Source organism: Melitaea cinxia, chromosome 11 (genome assembly GCF_905220565.1).
Source record: "Melitaea cinxia chromosome 11, ilMelCinx1.1, whole genome shotgun sequence".
Classification (NCBI taxonomy): domain Eukaryota; kingdom Metazoa; phylum Arthropoda; class Insecta; order Lepidoptera; family Nymphalidae; genus Melitaea; species Melitaea cinxia.
Genome location: NC_059404.1, coordinates 4,420,625 through 4,443,553, shown reverse-complemented (window position 1 = coordinate 4,443,553; position 22,929 = coordinate 4,420,625). Strand labels below are relative to the sequence as shown.

The 22,929-nt window shown below is 34.9% G+C and overlaps 1 protein-coding gene across 1 annotated transcript; it reads right to left on the bottom strand.

Moving 5' to 3' along the window:
* Nucleotides 1-693: 693 nt before the first annotated feature.
* Nucleotides 694-15,192, bottom strand: LOC123657573 (transmembrane and ubiquitin-like domain-containing protein 1). The gene is made up of 9 exons (XM_045593098.1): nucleotides 14,801-15,192; nucleotides 14,034-14,212; nucleotides 13,698-13,757; nucleotides 13,455-13,592; nucleotides 12,488-12,652; nucleotides 11,540-11,765; nucleotides 4,974-5,139; nucleotides 4,051-4,181; nucleotides 694-1,260 (listed from the first exon to the last, which is right to left on the bottom strand). Exons 2-9 carry the CDS (start codon nucleotides 14,206-14,208, stop codon nucleotides 1,113-1,115), a joined length of 1,209 nt encoding a protein of 402 aa, XP_045449054.1. The 5' UTR covers nucleotides 14,209-14,212; nucleotides 14,801-15,192; the 3' UTR covers nucleotides 694-1,112.
* Between the last annotated feature and the right edge of the window lie 7,737 nt (nucleotides 15,193-22,929).

Below are 22,929 nucleotides of genomic sequence, written 5' to 3'. Positions count from 1 at the left end.
CTAATACATTATATTTGTGTTGTTTTATTTGAACCTTTCCTGAAACAAATTTCAAGACTAAACTCTCATTAATTTAACTTTAACCATTCAGTTGAACATATTTACTTCATACGCGTAGAAATAATTTACACCATAAGCAAAGAACAAAAAAAATAAAATAAAAAAGTACAGTAAAATAACAATATGTAGAAAAATATTTTTTTACTACGACTAAATTGATTTTCAAAATATTCTTTATCACTACATAGTATAAAACAGTCGCTACCCGCTGTCTGAATGCTTAAATCTTTAAAACTACAGAACGGATTTGGATGCGGTTTTCTTTAGCAAATAGATTGATTCCAGAGGAAGGTTTATTTGTATAATACAAGCGTAATATAGTCGAGGAACACTGGTAGTTTTAGAGGTTTATAATGTGATGTCGTAAATAAACATATTTTTTGCGCTTACATTGCAAATATTTATTTTATATTTAGTATCAGCATTGCACCCGTGCGAAACCGGGGCGGGTAGCTAGTTGTTAATAATAGCGACAATGATCCGTTGAACGAATAAATAAAACATGAATACAACAATGATTGAGATTATTTGGACGGTACAAAAACAAAAACGCTTTGTACTTTGTAAGTATCTTGTTTTTAGATATAATTAAATTTATTTTTTTAAAACCAACAAATAACAAAAATACACAAATTTCAATCTGCTATCAACATCTTTTATTTATAAATAGTAATGAATGATCTTTTATGACAAAAATGTACCTTAACATATAAAACTGTCGAAGTACAAACAAACAATAGATTAACTGCCTCTTAAAATTAAAATCAAATTTAAATTTCACTTTATGTAACCTTTTTTTTTCGTTTTTTAAAAATATTACAACATTAAAAACTCGTGGATATCCAAGAGCACTCGAATATGTAACATTATCAGGCAAACTATTTTAGATAGTTTATTTCAAGCTAAAATCGTTTAATAATGAGCAGAAATGCTGTGGTAACATATTTTTTGTTTTCAAAAACATCGACATAGTACCATTTCAATCGTCCAAAGGGCTCATTGAATACATTTTAGATATAAAAGGCGGTTTATAAGTAACGTTTACATAGTTTCTAGTTATTAGGTACTGGCTGTGCGGGGCGTCTGTCGAAGTGGAATGTATCTGAGAGATATAGACCGAATATAGCTACGCTATAGAACACAGTCAATCCGAACAAGGCAACGCTTGCACTTGCGGTAAACATATTAGAATATTCACACCTGTAAATAAAAGTTTAACTTTATTACGGTTATAAGTATTATACATTATACTAGCCCAATGGCGTAGTTTCTTGGTTTGTTTTGGGTTCGATTCTGGCGTCGAGTTTGGGTTTTGGGTTCGATTTTGGCGCCTGGGTGAAATATAAACCTAATTATGTATTATTTTTTGTATGTAAATTTATTATAAAAACAAAATGGCAAAAATAAAACAAATTTATTGACCACATATCTAAATAACACTACAATTATGTACTTATATTTTTAGAATAAATATATTACGTCTAATTATTAACATTAAATACTTAGGGTGAGTTGCACCAAAACTCTAGTTATAGTTACAGTTAAATTTCACAATAACGATAACAATAACGAGTAATAGATAAAAATTATGCGGTTGCACCATAAAAAAAAGTTAATGTTGTAGTTAAGTGGGTTACTAGTACAATGAGACGTGTTACTCAAAATTGAACGCGGGTAAATTTTTGTAGCAATACTTGAGATATGCTCGAAAACTTCAGTACAAAGTTTATAAAAATAATTTACTTGTTCGATTTAATTATTCTTGGAGTGATGTAAACAGTGATGATATCAAATATTAATGTATATTAATAAATAATTGTGTTTGCTCGCAAACGAAAAAAAACCGACTTCAATTACATCGACGAGTAAATCGACGAACGTAGATCGACGAAAAAATAGTCAAGTAACGACGCGTTATCAAAGATTACTCAAAAAGTAGTTATCAGATCTCAATAAAATTTATATGTGACCACATGACAAACATCAGCTTTCGATTAAATTAAAAATTATTAAAATCGGTACACCCAGTAAAAAGTTATTGCGGATTTTCAAGAGTTTCCCTCGATTTCTCTGGGATCCCATCATCAGATCCTGGTTTCCTTATCATGGTACTAAACTAGGGATATCTTCTTTCCAACAAAAAAAGAATTATTCAAATCGGTGTATCCAGTAGAAAGTTATGCGGTATAATAAAACGTAGGTCGAATTATCACAATCGGTACATCCAGTAAAAAGTTATTGCGGATTTTCAAGAGTTTCCCTCGATTTCTCTGGGATTCTGTCATCAGATCCTGGTTTCCTTATCATGGTACTAAATCTGGGATATCTTCTTTCTAACAAAAAAAAGAATTATCAAAATCGGTACATTCAATAGAAAGTTATTCGGTATAATACAACGTAGGTCGACGCAAAAAGCGTCAAGTAAAAACGCATTATTAGATATAACTCGAAAAGTAGTTGTTAGATCTCAAATAAATTTAAATGGGAGCAACTGGCACACACCACCTTCCGATTAAAAAAAAATTGTCGAAATCGGTCCACACGGTCAAAAGTTCTGATGTAACATACATAAAAAAAAAAAAATACAGTCGAATTGAGAACTTCCTCCTTTTTTGGAAGTCGGTTAAAAATTAATGTCTAATTATGGTACTCTCATATTAATTTTTTTCCCAAAATGGAGTTTTCGTCGCATTTACTATATCTATCGATTTTTTTCGAGATACACCTTTCTTTTTTAAATATTGGAATATACAAATCTTTTTTGACAAATTTTGATTGTAATAATATACAATTTTACTAACAAAATTTCTTGTAGGAAAGACATACCAAATGGAAATATCAAATATAATATAAGATTCAATATAAATAACAAAGATTCACTAATGACGTAGTGACGGAATTTGACATAAGATTAACGTTAACCGGCCCAGTGTGTCGTTATAGTAATTGTTACATTATGACGTCATTTTAACGATTGTCAGATGGTGCAACGCGTTTTTGTCTTAGCTATCGATTTATCGAACAATATTACGTTAACGTGAGATATTTAACGTTAACGTTAGTAGGTGCAACTCACCCTTAATAGTTTTTCTATAAGTTTAGTTGGTAGAAAAATGTAATGTCATCAATCATACTAATTATATTGGACTATGTTCTATTTGCGTTAAGAAAATAGTGAATTACGCTGTTACTTAGCTTAGTAGGTCCTGACCAATTACATCACAGTAAATTAGAAAGCCGTATTCAAATTGACCAATTCAAATAAAGACTTCAGACTTTTTTAAAGTGAATCGACTATCATCATCATTTCAGCTTAATACAGTCTACTGCTGGACATAGGAATCCACAAGTTCACGCCAAAAATGGCGTTAACTCATGTGTTTTGCCCATAGTCACCATGCTGGGCAGGCGGGTTGGTGACCGCAGGGCTGACTTTGTCGCACCGAAGACGCTGTTGCCCATCTTCGGTCTATGTATTTCAAAGCCAGCAGTTGGATGGTTATCCCGCCATCAGTCGGCTTTTTAAGTTCCAAGGTGGTAGTGGAACTATGTTATCCCTTAGTCGCCTCTTACGACACCCACGGGAAGAGAGGGGGTGGCTATGTTGTTAGTGCCGTAACCACACAGCAAGAATAAACTATAAGTGTATTTAATCACACTTCATCAATTCTAAGAAAAAGGAATCTGTTTCCAAATTAATTATAATTTTGTGCACGATTTAACTTTATAAGCTATCACAGCCACTATCAACGCTTTTATTTATACTACACATACCGCGATTTAAAAATCCCGATTTTTCGAGTTTTTTATATCAAATTTTAAAAAACTAATTACGTTTTAATCAAAATATCCCACGACATATCCAAATTAAAACAAAAACAAAACTCAATCTGCGAACCTCTTTCATTTGAAAAATCGAATTTAGAACTATTTTTGCAATCGTGTAAAAACCGAACTATCGCGGTTCACGCACGTTGCCTAGTTACGAACCTGAAGAACCAGACGACGGTGAGCGCGACGGAGACGAGCGTCATGAGTATGTTCTCGAGGTCCCAGGCGCGCTCGGGCGCCGCCTCCGACACCGCGCGCGCCGGGGCCTCGGCGGGGCCGTGCTGCTGTTGCTGTCGCCGGGAACATTGTCTTGTCAATTACGGGCTAGTATCAGTTTGCGTTAGTGAAAAGTATTAAGTTTCGAATCAATGAAAGGCCTATATTAAAAGTAGTAGAACATTCTAAGACAGCAACTCTATGGACAGTGAGGGGCAGTGTAAGACATCTTGATGGTACCGACAATAGTGTGTGTCTGTGTGTGTGTGTGTGTGTGTGTGTGTGCGTGCGTGCGTGCGTGCGTGCGTGCGTGCGTTCGTGCGTGCGTGCGTGCGTGCGAGCGTGGGTGCGTGGGTGCGTGCGTGCGTGCGTGCGTGCGTGGGTGCGTGCGTGCGTGCGTGCGTGCGTGCGTGGGTGGGTGCGTGCGTGCGTGCGTGCGTGCGTGTGTGTGTGTGTGTTAGTGGGCGTATGTTCATACGCGTACTAGTATTTGTGTGGTTGTACAAGTTCTTCTCCCTTCTCCTGCGCGACGCCTGAGGAGTGCACGACGGCAATGCACGACGTTTATATGTGTATGTGTGTGTGTGTGTGTGATCGCGTGTAGACGAGTGTGATAGTGTATGATCGTGAGTAAGCGTGAGTGATAGTGTATGATCGTGAGTAAACGTGTGTGATCGTGTGTCGTCGTGTGTGACCGTGCGATTATGTGTCATCGTGTATGACCGTGTGATCGTGCGCATTCGCGTGCCATCGTACCTGCCTGGTGACCGCGGCGCACGCGTAGGGTGCACGAGGCAGTGCACGACAGCACGATGGTGTAGGCCGAAAGCGCGCACGCGCGTGTGTGTGTTTGTACGCACTCGTACCTGCTCGGCGGAGCGTGGCGCACGTGAAGGGTGTACAAGGCAGTGCACCACAGCATGATGATGAAGGCCACAGGCACGCAAGGTGGCCGCCTCATCACCTAACACTCGACCGCGGAAGATGAGCCGTACGCGTCGATCCTCACACAGTTCCGCCGAGAAGTGCCGCCTGAAATATTAACAATATTGTAGAAATTTTTTACACCTCATTAGATAGTACCTGGGTGACCGAGCTTAGCTCGGTATTTTTAGTAAATCGTGTTTTTTAGAAATCATATTTTAATACGACGCTTCAGCCTGTAATATCCCACTACTGGGCATAGGCCTCTTTCCCCATGTAGGAGAAGGATCAGAGCTTAATCCACCACGCTGCTCCAATGCGGGTTGGCGGATATATTCCCTTACTATGAATAACGATCGCTATCAGGTGTACATGATAACAACCGGGACTGACGGCTTAACGTGCTCTCCGAGGCACGGTGGGGAGACCCACAAGGACTGCACAAACACCCAGACCACGGCAAACACCTGTATGGCCAATACAAATGTTTGTCATATGCGGGGATCGAACCCGCAACCGCCAGCGCAACGGGTACAATCCATGGCTGCAACCGCCAATCCATGGCTGTAGTCGTTGCGCCAACGCGGCGGCCTTTTAATACGAATTACATATTTATAAAATATGAATAATATTTTTTTACCGACAGTAATAAAAGAAATATAAACAGATAAAAAAAAATCAAGAATAAAAAAATAATTAAAAAATAATAAAGATAAAATAGTCCCTTCGTCAGTGTCTTCGTCACTGACGAAGGGACTGGTCCACAAGTTTAAAGTCGCTCAACGTGCAATGGAACGGGCTATGCTTGGGGGTCTCTGCTGGACAGCGATAGGCTGAAGTGTGTAAAGATAAAATATGAAAATAGTTTTTCGATTTTACCGATATAATAATAAAAAATAAGAACTGGCTATTTAAATAAAAAATAACGAGTGCAATTAGAAAATAAAAGTAAAAATAATAATCTATCTGAAAATTTAATTGAGGATTTGAACCGTGGTCTTTACGGTCGGTCGCGCCGGCCGATTTCCCACCTGAGCTATTACAACTTTATTGGCAAAGGCGAAATTTACCTTCGTATTCTAACGATATTATAGCCAATATTATAGCCAAAAAACTGGGATAAAACGACATTTTCTAAAAATCCAAAGCTAGATTTATTTATCTCCCCCGAAATTCATTATATTATTATTAATTATTGAACAACAATTGCTCGTTTAATAGTATAAAATTAAAGGTGTTCGACTCCTTACTGCGTTCTTTCAAGTGAAAAAAAAAAAATCCTAGCCCCCTTTTAAATTTTACTTTGTCGTAATATGCGAGCTACTGTGACGATGTACTTCTGCATTACCTTCCAATACGATTTTTCGTAGCCCTAAAAAACGTCGATAAAGTGAAATATTTGTACCTACTGCCGCTTACAACGAAAGAACCGCATATGGAAACGAATTCTTTTTCTCGTAGAACAGAGGCAGCTCATTCTAAAGAGCGGTGGTGTAGTGTACTACCATTCCAAATATAGGATTTAAAATTACACAGATAATTTTACATTATTTAATAATTACACAGATAATTTTAAATCCTATATTTCTTAATATTAAATACTATACTACATTAAATTATTTACATTCTACTATGCCTTTAACTTTTACGAGTGATTACATTCAATGAAACGAAGTTTAGTACGATTCCAAACACTGTATTCAATGAGTGTGAAAGAGACAGGCCGACCGTGAAGTAAAAGAATTCATATGAGAAATTAGCCTAATCTGGAGCACCGCTCACACGCGACGTTGCTATACCTACCGCAGATTCGACCGTGCGGCGTGCGGGGTGTGCCACGCGCCGCGGGAATAATTTGCCTAATGCCATTCTTATGTATACAAATAAAAGTGTCGGCTTCGTCAGTTATTTAGCAGTTTTTCTTTTAAATAAGTAATAAATAAAAATAATTTGTGCGCGACATTTTGTTTTAAAAATGGAACAATACACTTTTCACAATCTTTTATTAAAAATTGTGAAAAGACTCAAAATGTGCTTCGAACTGAAATTGTACTTACTACTTACTCAAAAATGTATTACGAATTTACGAAAACTATATCTTTTACGCGTGTTTTTAAATCTGAACAATATTTTAAAACCCTTTGGTTGTGTGGGATGTGAAGAAAGCAATAAATGATTTTAGTTTCCATGTCTGGTGTGTGGAGCTGGCGCATGTGAATCGTGGACGGAATGGATTTTCTATACAAATAAATTAATGTCAAGCTGTACTTTTTCGTTTATTTTTTGTGAACCCCATCAAAAAATGTCACGAGTCGGCTCAGTCGTAGAATGTTTTTTATTTAATGTGGCCATGTTTTTTAATGTAAATCACGCGGAATGAAGTTGATCGTCAATTTAAACAATGTCAAATTTAAAAACGGCTAGGATTTTTTATAACGCGGAACGTAATCTATTACACCTATAGAACCCCCCATTTGAAGGGACGCATTTAGTAATCGAAAACCTGTATATTGGCGCAATAACAATAGTTTGTCAATGAAACTAATTTGTTTGAAAAATATTTTACATTTTTTATACATTATTAAATAATACATTAACATTAAACTACACACTTCTAAAAACTTAACCAAGTTTATTTTAAAGAGGTAAACACAAAACGGAAATGTATGTACAGAACTACAGACTGCTCCGAAACAAATTATTTTAATATGTTAAATTTTCTTTAAATTTTGCTCATAAAGGAAAAAAAAACGACGAACTACATCGACGAGTTAATACAACGTAAGTAGGCGAAAAAATAGTCTAGTAAATACACGTTATCAAAGATTACTCAAAAAGTAGACTTCAGGTCTTGACAAAATTTAAACGGGATTACAAGACAAGCATCAACTTTCGATTAAAACAAGGATCATCAAATTCAGTATACCCAGTAAAAAGTTATGTGGAACAACACAACGTAGGTCGACGAAAAAATAGTCAAGTAAATACGCATAATTCGAAAAGTACGACAATCAGATCCCAATTAAATTTAAAGGGACCAAATGTCACACGCCACCTTTCGATTAAAAAAATCAGCAAAATCGGTCCACCTAGTCAATAGTTCTGAGGTAGCATAAAAAAAATAATACAATCAAATAGTGAATCTCTTTTTTTTCGAAGTCGGTTTAAAAAAAAACGGGTCTTGATGATTTACTAACTTAACCTCTGTCACATAGGTACAAAATTATAAAATATACAAAGTTGGTAAATATAAGAGTATTTTACATAAATTCTTCAAAATTTAATAACATTATTGTAATCAAACATTTGGGTTAATTTTATGTGGAAGCTTGATTGATTTATGTTTTACTTATATTATTGAATAAGTGTTTTAGTAATTGTTTGTTTCCCCTTTAAAAATAGAATTAGTAGAGGTACAGAATTACGAAAAAAATAATAATAATAATATTAATCGAGCATCGAGCATAAAAGGCAACAAATTTATATTTCATTTTATAAGCGAAATGGTGGGTAAAAAAGACGTCACAAATAAAATTGACAACAAAATAGGGCCGCCTGTGTCTAGAAAAAAAAGTCGACCCTATTAGTATTATTGTCACATTATTTGTATTTACTATAAATATAAAACCTTGCGCCGGCGGCACACTCTATAACATCTCAACAAAAAGGTTGATAACACTGTTGCTCACGTAGCTCTCATTGGGTAATCCTAAGTCTCATACAAAAGTCCCACAAAATTTTTTGTGAACTATAATAAACTTTTATGCCAATGCCATGTGCTATATATACTTTTATATTATATGGGATAGCGTTAAAAATTTTCAGGGTGAAATTGATATTCAGAAATATTCATAATATAAAATAAAACCTTTACAATAAACACTTTACTTTAAAAGATTGACATTTATAATATTTTGTCAGCATATTTTACGCTCAACATAAAAAAAAAAAAAAACAAAATCTAAAACATATTAACAAATCGCTTTACGGTAACATTGTTTTGTAACTTACTAACGACCCGCACCGGCTTCGCACGGGTATAAAATATAATTATAGCCTATGTCATTCACTGAAAAAAATGATTAAAATCGATCCAGTAGTTTTGATTTATTCATTACTGCCCGTGGCCCGCACGCGTTAACTTTAGAGTAAAAGCCGGCCGGAACCGCCGCAAACGCTACATACCGCAATTTTTAAATCTGTAATATTTTCGAAAATATTCATTTAAATCATATGCTGTAAAGGGCCATATAGATCTATATTAAATCAACAATGTATTTAAGGTATTTAATTAGATAAGGAATAATGCTGTATTGGTTAAAATCGCTTTGAAAATTAGCCATTATTTTTCGTAAAAAGTAAATGACAAAAAAATGTTATTGTGGGATATCCATAAGAGATAGACATATACCATAGCGAAGTTTTCTGTAGACCTTTTCAATGTGTACAATACTTAGAACATTATTTTGATAAATCTCGTAGGGTTCAGCCTGCGTTTGCAATGTAAGCGGAAAAAATGTAATTATTTACGATATCACATTAGAAACCTTAAAAATAACAGTATTTCTCCACCATTTAATGGATGTTATTATACATATAAACCTTCCTCTTCAATCACTATCTATTAAAAAAACCGCATCAAAATCCGTTGCGTACTTTTAAAGATTTACGCATACATAGGGACATAGGGACAGAGAAAGCGACTTTGTTTTATACTATGTAGTGATTAACAAATTATGATTCGTGAAAATTTAAAATATAAGTGAAAAACACGGCCTATTTTATCGCTCATACTGTTCATTCTCTTATACTCATTCACCTCTAAAAATATTATGACCACATCCCTATTTACGTCATAAAATAAGATATTAAAATGTCATATTCGAAAATATTAATTATATGTACGCTCTAAATCCGTATTTTAATAATTTTTATGTGCTTAAAATGTTAAATTGATATTTGTTTTTAGTGAAATAAATAGTAAATGAGTTTTACAAATTTCCGAAAGCTAATGTGTTGTGAAAGTGAGTGATAAATGCGGAAAAAAGGTGAATTACGATTGACAGGGGTTTGTTTACCAAATAAGACTCTTCCAAAAAAACGGAATATACATTCTTTGTCGTTCAATGTTAACAGCTACAAATATTTGGTGTTTTTTTAACCGACTTCCAAAAAAGGAGGAGGTTCGCAATTCGACTGTATTTTTTTTTAATGTATGTTACATCAGAACTTTTGACCGGTTGGACCGATTTCGACAAATTTTTTTTTTAATCGAAAAGTGGTGTGTGTCAATTGGTCCCATTTAAATTTATTTGAGATCTAACAACTAGTTTTCGAGTTATATCTAATAATGCGTTTTTACTTGACGCTTTTGTCGTCGACCTACGTTTTATTATACCGCATAACTTTCTACTGGATACACCGATTTGAATAATTCTTTTTTTGTTAGAAAGGGGATATCCCTAATTTAGTCCCATGATAAGGAAACCAGGATCTGATGATGGGATCCCAGAGAAATCGAGGGAAACTCTCGAAAATCCGCAATAACTTTTTACTGGGTGTACCGATTTTGATAATTTTTAATTTAATGAAAAGCTGGTGTTATTCATGTGGTCACATTAAAATTTTATCGAGATCTGATAACTACTTTTTGAGTAATCTTTGATAACGCGTAGTTACTTGACTATTTTGTCGTCGATCTACGTTGTATTACTTGTCGATGTAATTGAAGTCGGTTTTTTTTCGTTTGTCTGCAAACACAATTATATGTAAAATAATGAATTACAATAGCTATCGTTGGTGTGAAGTGTCTAGCTGTACAAATACTAGCATTAAAAAAAACTATTATGTCTTAATTTGGCAGTAACATAAGGAATAAAACATAACCTAAACTTTCTAACATTATTTTTTAAATTAAGTATACCTACATAAAAAGAACAGTATAATATAACAAGTAATACTTACAAAGATGTTTTAACATTCCGAAATTCGGCAGAACAAAAGTCTGGGTTACATACAAAAAACTTTGCAACCATAATTGAATCAATTTTTGGCAGATTCGTACTATCTGCTTTTACAAAACATTTTTTGCATTTTAATAAATAAATAGGTACAAATGAAATGCACGAACTAAAGAGCACAAGTGTTACTCCTTGAAGTTAAAGTTCATAGATATGTACCTAGCTGTTTACAGCTCTGACAGAACTTTGTTTTTGTTATTGTTCGTGTGACGTTATATCATGGCGGGTCGATTTTAGGTCACGTGATATATATAGATTAAAATATACGACTTTTACTTTCAATATAATAAAACAATAACCTACTGTTACGATTCCGAATCAGAATATTTAATTGTGTTTTTATAAATTTAAATTTTTATCAAATTTTATAATTTAATTTTCACTACCGAAAGTACCCTATTTTAAATTTGAGTTAAAATTTTAAACTAAAGAATTTTTAACACAATCAAGTATCAACTAGAAAAAGTGATAATATAATATGTTCGCACCTTTTGAAATCCTTTAAAAGTTCATCAAGACTGCCTTCTACCTCTTTTAAAGTATCATTAAGATATTTAAGTTTAATAAGTATTTTTCTTTCATCCCCATTATTGTCTGTTTCATCACTGGACGTTCCACTGACGTTTTCTCTTTCCATATCTCCAATTTCTTGCTCCGTCGATGCTTCCTTTTTTTGATTAGGTTTTGTCTGGGGTTTTAATGTAGAATGGGATTCTAAAAATACAGAATATTTTACAAAGAAATAAGTGATTACTTTAAACAGGAACAATATTATAATAAACTAACGACCCACACAGTGTTCCTCTACTATATTGTACATGTATTATATAAACCTTCCTCTGGAATCACACTATTTACTAAAGAAAACTGCAGCAAAACCCGTTGCGTAATTATAAAGATCTAAGCATATAGACAGCAGGAAGCGACTAGCGATATTCATATCTAATTTTTTTAACCAATAAATTTAATGTACCCTAATTATTTGTTCACTACCTTACTGCAGTTTCTGTTTCGTGTCCTATACCCAGGGTTCCGCCCCAGGAGGCTTCTGAGCTTCTGGAAGGAGCTGGGCTGGCTGAACTAGTCAGCCCAGCAATGGACCAGCATTGAGTCTAAATGCGGAAAATCGAGCCCACAACTAACTAACTAACTATACACAAAGGTTCTCTGGAAGATATTGATCTTTCAGCGATAAGACTGCCTTTGTACATATCATAAAGAATATTATTATTAAATTTAAATATATTTAACAACTGCTTTGTCTCCCAGCCGTGTCTCAGAGAATATTAAAGCTTTCCCGTTTATTATCATAGACACTTGATAGGGATTGTTTCTCATAGTAGGTAACATACGAGTATCTGCCAACCCCCAGTGGAGCAATATAGGATATTGAGCTCTGACACACAAAATTTTGACAAGCATAACAAAAAACTTACCACTTGATCTTGTAAAGAAATCACATCCAGTTGTGACATCAGCTTCCATTGCGCTAACTATACTATCCATTTCTCTTATCTGAGCATTACTGGCTGGTTCTTGTTCCTCTGTGTTATCTGCTTCTTCACTTTGAGTTTCAGATACTGTTTGATTATTCGGAGGAGCTGAAAAAGTATAAGAAATTGGTATAAGAACTCGTATTATGATTTTCTATATTGTGGAAGAAAAAGCACTTGAAATCTAAACAACTACTGCATGTACTCGTACATATATTTTCAGAATTACCAATGATTTCTTTAGTTTTAAAATTTTTGAATGTTAATAGATTAATCCCACAAACAATTTTGGAACTGTCTCAACATAAATTTAAAGTTTTTTATTAAAAAAAAAAATTAATAGATAAAGCTTATTACTCGGTGCAGGATTACATAGTTGATAAAGATGTGTAGACTTGGTGACGCTGTATTTAATGCAACATGTTACTAATTTTGTACTAAAACACAGTTTATATATTATTTTTACCAACGGGCTAGTATATTATTTTTTAAACATCCCTTGTTATAATTGAAATAAATAGTAAAAACTTTTAATGGCTAAGCAATTTAACTAACAGTAGGATCAAACAAACTAACAAAAGGTTGTTCAAGGTAGACAATGGTGGAAATCATTGGAGAAGACCTTTACTAAAAGGCATTTTGTATTTCTAAAATAAATGGTTATCTATAATAATATTCTAAAGATAAAAAGTTTGGTTGTTTGTTTCAACATGGCAATCTCAGGAAGAAAAATTCTTTTTATGATGGATAGTTCATTTATCGAGGAAGGCTATAAACTACATTATATTTTTACCATATAATTTTTCTCAAATTAAAGGATGTAACCACAGGGTACAGCTAGCTTCCAAATAAAAAGCTTTATTATTACTGACTAAGACACAGGACAAAGTAATGCTATATATAGTCTTACAGTCAATCCTTCGGTAAAAATGTAAGCGATTGTTGTCCAACATTGCCATATCTGCATCAACAATGCTATCCATTTCCTGTAAAGGTATTACTCTACTGTCTCTGCTATTTTCATTATCGGAACTCGTTGTACTTGTAGCTATCAATCAATATTACATATTAGTAACAAATAGTAACTTTAAAGTATGTAATTAATGATATATCAAATAATGCATTTTCTTAATTTTAATATAAAATTATTTACCCATTGATTCAGATGTCGATGGCGGACTAGTATTAAACTGAGTGTTTGTTATATTTGACCCTGAAAATACCACAAATACAAAATTTTAAATTTAATGCCACAATTAAAATAAGATAAATTACGTTAAATACTTTTTAACTATGCAATAAATGATTGCATCATAAAACATAGATACTGTAAAGTTGTTGAAATTCTATAAAATATTTGTACAGAAGTTATGATAGAAGGTTACTTTTTTTTTACAACTACTATATGGGCCTTTATCTTTACTTATATTACTACTTCGTGGATCTTTATATTTCCTGTAGAATGAATGAATTTTTTTTAAGCACTCACTAGTTAGTATGCTGACAGTGACAGGGTGATGAGGACGAGATCGCATAACCAGTACAGTTCTGTATCTATCAGGTCTTGCATTAGTGGACCACCACGCTAAAGACGCAATCACCACAACTAGTAAAACAACCACAAATTGCACCACTTCATCACCAACACCCTCTATTAAAGACATTATTCTAAAACAATAAAAATATATCACTGGTATTGTTGATATAAGGAAAGATTCTTCGAGTTCGGGGCTATTATAATTTATGGGGTTTGAGGGGGAGGGGGTGAACGGGGGGGGGGGGTTGTGAGCTAGAATATAGGTATAGAAATTCGAGAAATACCCAAAACCGAATTGAAGCACCCCACTGTCCACGTGGTCTTGGTCTGCCCTACCCCTAGTGTTTTTTTGAAGCTGGAGGTGTGGAGGAAGGGCTGCTCTTCCCACAGCGCCGGAACCAAGCGTTATTCTATCCTCAAAGGTGGTAAGTTAATTTTTTCTTGTAACGAAAATATAATTAGATCCCGATTGTCTTTAGGCTTACCGAGTTCATATAGCTGGATTTTTCAAAACCCCAAAATTAAATAAAATTACATATGTGCACTTTTCAACATAAATTAAGAATTAAAAATTCCAACTGTCATACTTTATAACTACATTTTTATGTTAGACATGTTTACGTTTAAAGGGCTTTTTTATACATATTATATGTATAATTCTCTACAAGGTCATACATATGACAACGAAGATACAACGAAAAAATAACATCTGCACTCACCTTGTTTTCTATTACGTATTTATGCAGAAATTAGTGAATAAATTTACAAATGTGATGGTTCAGACTCCGCGTTATTATCGAAAGGCATTTCGGAATAAACTGAAAATAACTACTTCAATAAAAAAAAGTTTTGTAAGGTGTTATTCGTGTTTTTTTGCAAAAATGTCAAAATCTATAAAACACTGGCTGCTTTTACAGCCACGATTTAAGAGTATGAAAAAAATCAAGTTAAATCACCTCACAAAATATCAATGACTGCACTGTTATAAAACAACTTAAGATTATCCTTCTTTTTCTTTGCTTCCCTAAGATTTGCTTCTTTTAATCAAAATAGCAAAGCAAAGCATTCGGATTTATGACGGAAAAACGACATAACGTCAATTACGATTTTACAGACTATAAATAGTGATTTATCAACTCGACTTAGTCACTTGAGTTGGGCGTAGCTCGAATTAACCTTAGCGTTCCGATGGATACGTCGCGACGAAGGGAGAAGGAGACGCCAGTATGCGCTCCTTTACCCTCCATAATAGAGTGAGGGTAGGGCACCATCCCTCTCACTCTCCACCCGTACCCGTTAGAGCTCATCGGAGCATCACGGTTGCATACGTTAGTGATCTAGTGGGCCCCGATTATGACGACGAGGGTGACGACGAGGGACATGAGGGGTTTCAGTGGGTAGTCTGGCACCTTTTGACCATGTCGAAAACTTGTCGCCGGTGGGGTTAATTAGAATTGTGATAGACACAATCAATTCTTTCAGAGCGCTTATTTTCAAATGCCAAAGTTATTTGTAATGATAAATGAAATCCTTTAGCACCAAAGAAATAGCCAAAGAAAGTTGTCCAATTAGGAATTATGTTTTATATTTATTGAGGTAGGACATTGCAGAAAATATCTTACTCAAATTCAGAACTATAGAACCATCGCGCTTCTGAGTCACGTCTATAAGCTGTTTTGAGGGTCTTAACTCACATTCTTCTTTCATCTTAACATTGCTCGCAGGATAAACAACACAACACATTCGATTTGGCGATGATATTGTGGTCCTGCCGGAATCCCTGGAGGAACTCAATACTATGCTAGGCACTGACCTCCATAGCGCCTTACAATAAGTAGTTCTTAAGATGAACATGGGTAACGTATATTTTTATTCTGCGTTCATTCTCTTATCAATTATTTCGTTTCGTCGAATTATTATTCTTCATTGCTAGGCGTTTCGCTATTAGCGTTTTTCGTGTGACGTAGGGCTGCGTAAGTAGTCGTTGGTGGGGTTCGCGGTGTAGATAAGGTTCAACACTATATAAGTGCTGGTGCTGTGCGGCTCCTTCCTTTTCCTAGGTCTTCATTTGTATTAAGCTTAAAATTGTGTTTCCTTGTATTATATTACTTTCTACGTTAGTCTAATTTAATTTTGTTCTCCAATCCAAACGGATCGCTAACTTTAAATATACAACATTTACCTCTCTGTGATTTAGTTCGTCGCGTTAAGAAAGAATTAATATTCTCTTATTCTATGCTCTTTTAATTTAATTACATTTACATATATTTATTACATATTTTTTTAACGCGCGACACATGGACAAGATAACCCATACCCATCATTGTTGACTGCTAACTGCTAAGTTCAACTTCGAGAAAGAGGTAACTCGTAGAATCCAACTCGGTTTGACAGCATTCGGAAAATTACAAAGTATCTTCTCGTTCAGTATACTTCGGTGTCGGAAGTCAAAAGTATTTTACCACTGTGTGATGCCCAGCATTGCGAGCGATGGAGAGACTTATGCTTAATATATCTCTACGTGACAGAATCCGAAACGATGAAATCCGAAGACAAACAAGACTCACCGACATAGCTCTCAAAATCTACGAGCAAAAGTGGCAATGGGTAGGCCATATTGTTAGAAGAACCGACACCCAATAGGGAAAGAACGTTCTCAGATGGTGACCACGTATCGGCAAAAGGAGCACAGGCTACTCTCCAACCAGGTCGACTGAAGACCTAAAGAAGACAGTGGGAAGCCACTAGATTCAGAGGACACAGGACCGGACGAAGTGGCGAACATTAAAAGAGGCCTACGTCCAGCAGTAGACTTCTAAAAGCTAATTGATGGATAGATTAAATAAACAATTTTCGAAATTTTTACGGATGAAATGGCAACGTTTTGATGAAACGGCAACGTTTTTCTCGACGGCGCTGGAACTGAAATCTAAAGTTTTAGATTTGTATAAATATAAATGAGACTTAAAAATTAGTTTGCCAAAGAAGTTTCACTTCTGACATGTGTACTTTGCACACACGAACTTTTTTATTATTTCGTTCTCATCTATTCAGTACGTAATTTGAGGGTCTGAAAAGATAGAGAAAAGTATATTAGTAACAAAAAATATTGTGGTTATTGTATATAATACTTGTGGGTACTTTCGGTAGTGAAAAATAAATTATAAAACTTGATAAAAATTAAAATTTATGTAGAAATATACTTAAATATTCTGATTTGTAATCATAATAGCACATTATTGTTTTAATATACTGAAATTAAAAGTCGTATATTTTAATCTGTATATCACGTGACCTAAAACACGACCCGCCATGGTATGACGTTGTAGCGTGCGGAAAAGGGAGGATCCTCGGACCAGACGGAAGTTGTGTCCGGCGGGCTACTGCGCCCCCAACGGTTGTTTTTTTTTTTCTTTTTTTTTTTTTTTTTTCGAAATGTCAGTTGCTGTTGGCCCTACTGGCCTTTACAGCGTCAACGGTGAGAGAGGCCGGGCACTTAGGCAACCGGCCGCGAAGGAAGATGTGGGCCCTTTTCGGCGGGCACGGGGGTGACGTTCGTCCTAAGGGTGTCTCCTAGCGAGATCGCACCTCGGCTTAGAACGTCGTCGGGATGGAGGAGGCGCTATGCGGAGCGCTGCGGCGAGTTGTGGACGGTCGATGCGCCTAAGCGTATCCGAGCCGTCCTAACCCGGGGGACCTCGTCTTCGCCGGCGAAGGCGGTGCGTGAGTGTTCTGTGTGTGGGTGTGTTACCTACGAGAGGGGCGTTGGCTACGGTTATTCTGTCGTCGGGGTCTGTCAAGACGTGTTTAGGACGTCTAAGGCTAAGCGCGCACTGGCGGCCAGGCCACAGCGGCCAGTATTGCGACCAGGCCGCGAGTGTCGCGACCAGCCGCAAGCGTCGCTCCCAAGCCATAGCCCATAAAGATATAATTTGAACACTCCGTAAAGAGTAAAATATCTATCCGCGGCGACCAGTGCGCGCACGCTAGCGCACGATCGTACAATTCTTCGAATCTCGATGGCCGCGGCGGCCGGCTGGCCGCAGGTACGCCGCAATGATCTCGGCCAAGTGCGCGCTTAATGATACGATGTACATACATTTCGCTGGCCGCCGCGGCTGCGCGCTTAGGCTAAGTCTCGTCTGTACGTTTCCTCTACCTACGTAGGAGCAGGCCTCTGCTACAAGAGGGTTGGAACCCCCAACGGTTGTTGTCGGGTTTTTGTATATATACTTAATTACTTTGAAAACTCTGATAGCGCGATGTAGCATACGTCAGTTTTTCTTTAATTACGTAGTTTCGTAGTTGTTCGTATTTCGCGTGACAGATGTCGCCACAACGTCATACGGACAATAACAAAATTCTGTCAGTGCTGTAAACAGCTAGGTACTTATCTATGAACTTTATCTTCAATGAGTAACACTTGTGCTCTTTCGTTAGTGCATTTCATTTGTATCTATTTATTTATTAAAATACCTTGACTTCTGTTCTGCCGAATTTAGGAATTTTAAAACATCTTTGTAAGTATTACTTGTTATATTATACTTACATTTTTTTTTTTATGTAAGTGCAAGGTATACCTAATTTGAAAAATAATGTTAGAAAGTGTTAGGTTATGTTTTATTCCTTATGTTACTGCCAAATTAAGACTTAATAGTTTTTTTTTTTTTTTTAATTCTAGTATTTGCTAGACACTACACACCAACGATAGCTATTGTAATTCATTATTTTACTCAAAAACACCAAATATTTGTAGCTGTTAACGTTGAACGATAAAGAGTATATGTATGATGTATTGAACTTTTGAGGTATTGAACGAGTTCGGTCTTACATACGTCATACACTGCTTTGTTAATAACCATATTACGTCATCAAAATGACTGATAACGTTTTCGCGGAAATAGAAAACGCTTAAAATATAATTTAATTTTATGGCATGAAAGCGTGTTTATTTTGCTAAAATATTTTTCCCAAACATCGGGGAATACCCTATTATGTTGTTTATTTAAACATTATATACCTACATATGCATACGCCATCCCGAATTGGAGCAGCGTAGTGGGTTAAATGTCTCTCTCTCTCTAATCCTTCTACTACATGGGGAAATAAGCCTTTGCCCAGCAGTGAGACAGGCTCAAGCGTATTTATTTAAAGGTATATTACCTACGAATCTCAAAGGTATGTTATCTATCGAACACCGAGATAAATTTTAAAAACAATTTTTATGAAAACAAGTATTTGATAAAGTTGTACAGTGTGGCTACGGTACTGAAGAATATAGCCACCCCCTCTCTTCCCGTGGTTGTCGTAAGAGGCGACTAAGGGATAAGACAGTTCTGCTACCACCTTGGAACTTAAAAAGCCGACCGGTGGCGGGATAACCATCCAACTGCTGGCTTTGAAATACACAGGCCGAAGACGGGCAGCAACGTCTTCGGTGCGACAAAGCCAGTAAGTACTGCGGTCACCAACCCGCCTGCCCAGCGTGGTGACTAAGGGCAAAACACACGAGTTCACGTTATTTTTGGCGTTAACTTGTGGAGGCCTATGTCCAGCAGTGGACTGTATAGGCTGTAATGATGAAACAATGAAGCAATTCATAGGTATACATTATTACTGTATTATTAAATCATACTCAATAAAAAAAGTTACTTATTAATTATATTATGCTTCAGCATAAAAAATAAAAATGAAACTAATAGAAAAAATATAACAGCTACCTAGTCTGTTTTTAGCTTTATACAAAACAGTAGGTATTGATTTTGCCGTATCTTGTTATTTTTCAGAAAATTGCATCATTCTGAGAGTGGCCGAAAAACTAGTAATCAGTCAATATACGCAGAAATTATTCAGCATAATTTTTTACGATAACAACTTCAACATTATTTCATAATAAGACAACAACGTAAAATTATCATACAAAGCACAAATAATATAAGTTATCGATGTGTAGTGTGACATAAAAAAAGAAAAAGTATATTTACTGCTGTTTTCGACTTGCACAAGTAAAAATTTATTGGTAAAATGGAATAGCGTGACACAGCATCATTTTTGACAACACGCGTACGGCGTAAGGAAGTCGATCCTGCTCACACTTATGCACCAGTCTTTTAACTCTTATATCTCTCTCTTTCATCTTATGAAGATTTTAAAAACGATTTACGATCTTAAGCGTCATAAAAATTTTAAAATTGGCACGAACTGTACTTGATCTGAAGTTTTTAATAAATATTATAGTATCTTTGGAGTTAAATGAATTTTCTGTGTAACTTGTAATTAATATAGTTTCATTATTTTATTAGAAAAATATAAGTTACGTGGTGTGTCTCATTTTATTTTTGGTCTTATTAGCTGAAAGGTTATTAAGACCTCTGAAAGGAATAATTGCAAATATTACTAGAGATAGAAACAAATTCATAATAAGTCTACGAGGTGATTATCATGAGCTACAGTTATAGCGAACAAGAAAATAACAAGTATTCCAACAATATATTGAGTGCAAATTACAATTCAATAAAGCAGTTACATAGTAACAACATTAAACATCAAACAAATTGTTGTTTTATGAGAAAGGACAAGATTAGAAAGTTTAAGCGAATTGGTTTTAGAAGACACGTCAAAATGTAAGTATTCTAAAAATAGAAATGTATTAATGGCTAAGATCTAGACTAGGAAAAACCGAATTAGAAAAACAGAATTATGGGGTTTTTGGGTGTGGAGGGCGGAGGGTGTAGGGGAATCTATACAAGGTAACACTGTCACACCTCAAAACCCCATGGTTATGGAGATATCCATGGTCAAAGTTTTGAGGTATTACCAAAATTTTAATATATTTATCGACACGGTGATGATTCTAGACGCTGTAGGAAGTCGGAATTAGCCAATTGCTTCTTTCCAAAGTTCAATGTGCATTGTTTTTTTGCTGAGTAATGAAACTGCTTAATTTATTTACTTTATTAATTAATTAATCTTGTAGTAGTCAGGCATATGTCAAAATTATTTTGCATATGTACTGGATCATTATCCTTAAAACCATGTGCTTTATATGATTTCTAATCTAGGGTACATATTATTTCTTAAGCTGGATTTTAGACTGTACAAAAGTTAATATAATTATGTAGGCACGGGTCGGCTAGTTTATAGTAATTAATTAATTTCAAAGACTTGAGTGACAATTTGCATATTATTCCATAAAATGTTTGCCTATTACATAACAACTGTAATTTTTTAGTCCTAAAACCTTAATAATAAAAAAAATTAAAAATAGCAATTTCTCATAATTGTAGTTTTGTATTTTTTTTTTTTTACCTTGATGCACATAATTATATAAATACTGTTATAATTAAAAATAAACAAAATATTACATTTAAATTAGAATCTGTCATTTTTATATTATTGCTCACTGTTTTCTCATTTTCACATTAATACATTGTAAACATTTTTTTGGTATTAAAATCAAGTGTGTGGGTGATAAAGAGAAGAGTGAAATATAATATTTAAAACTCCATATGCTTGGTATTAGTCAAATATTTGTGTACCGGGTTATTGATAGGTACAATGAAACCTTCTCTGTTTGTGATAGAAAAGATATGGCCGTCCACGTAGTGTATGAAAAAGGCGATCAAGCAGTAAGGGAAAGAATTCAAAGAAATCCTGTCAGAAAGTAAAAGATTTTATCTCGGGAGATGAAGATAGCACCTAGAACCATGTCGCGTATTTCAGATCTCAATGAAATTTAAATTTGACCACATGATAAACATTGGATTTCCATTAAATTAAAAATCATCAAAATCGGTACACCCAGTAAAAAGTTATGCGGATTTCGAGAGTTTTCCTTGATTTCTCTGAGATCCCATTATCAGATCCTGGTTTCCTTATCATAGTACCAAACTAGGGATATCTCCTTTCCAACAAAAAAAGAATTATCATGATCGACATTCATAAACAACAGATTTGTCCCTGAACATACATAAAAAAAATATATATATACGGTCGAATTGAGTAAACTCCTCCTATTTTTGAAGTCGGCTAAAAATATGAAATTATCTCTTACAACAGGAGCTTTCAAAAATACACCTTTACAAGGAAAAAAAGAAATCTATAGTTCTATTGACGTCTTAATGACGAGAAAGTTGTTTTACAACATATGCAAAGACATTCTAGTGCTTAAAAATATTACAAAACAGCTATTTTTGGAAAAACGTAAACGTGAAAAAAAAATTTTTTTGAAAAATTTTCTTTTTCTGATATTCGATTATTACTTAAATTGGGGTTATTATTATGACAAAAAAAAAAACATGCAATCCAGGAAATAATTTTGTGTTAAACGTAATTTATAAAGATAAGAATATGGCGATCTCATGCCAATCATGGCGACAAGCCTATAGTTATGTGGATAATTAAGTTCACAATCAGCAAGTGAAGTAATGTTATCATAGTGACTGCAAAATGTCGATGGCGTTGAGTCGTCACGTCGTCAGAGGCCACGATGGGTGAATTTGTCAAATGTCTGCCGTCCGTGTCGGCTTAGTTGTCGCATTTTTACGGTATCTTTGTAGCTTAGGACTTTTTAGTTAAAATTCTTACATTGTCATAGTTGTAGTTTGGTTTTCCTGCTCTGTAAAGTTAAATCACTGATAAAAATTTTTACATTAGCAGAAATCCACCTGGAGTTAAAATAAATGCAGGACTCCGATACCATACTTCCAATAAAAATAAATGTAAACAAATCACAGTTTAACAGTTGTATAGAAAGATTTATCGCCAAATTTTAAAAAACCAGAAATAATAAACACTTCACGCTTCAAAATTATATTTGTTAACCGACTTCCAAAAAAGGTTTCCAAAA

Excerpts from the sequence above, each read along its gene's own strand:
- LOC123657573 (XM_045593098.1), bottom strand. The coding sequence starts at position 14,208 with ATGTCTTTAATAGAGGGTGTTGGTGATGAAGTGGTGCAATTTGTGGTT. Across the intron at positions 11,766-12,487 it reads TTTCTTTACAAGATCAAGTG|AATCCCATTCTACATTAAAA; the intron begins GTAAGTTTTTTG and ends CTGTATTTTTAG. Across the intron at positions 5,140-11,539 it reads CTTTTAAAGGATTTCAAAAG|GCGGCACTTCTCGGCGGAAC; the intron begins GTGCGAACATAT and ends TTAATATTTCAG.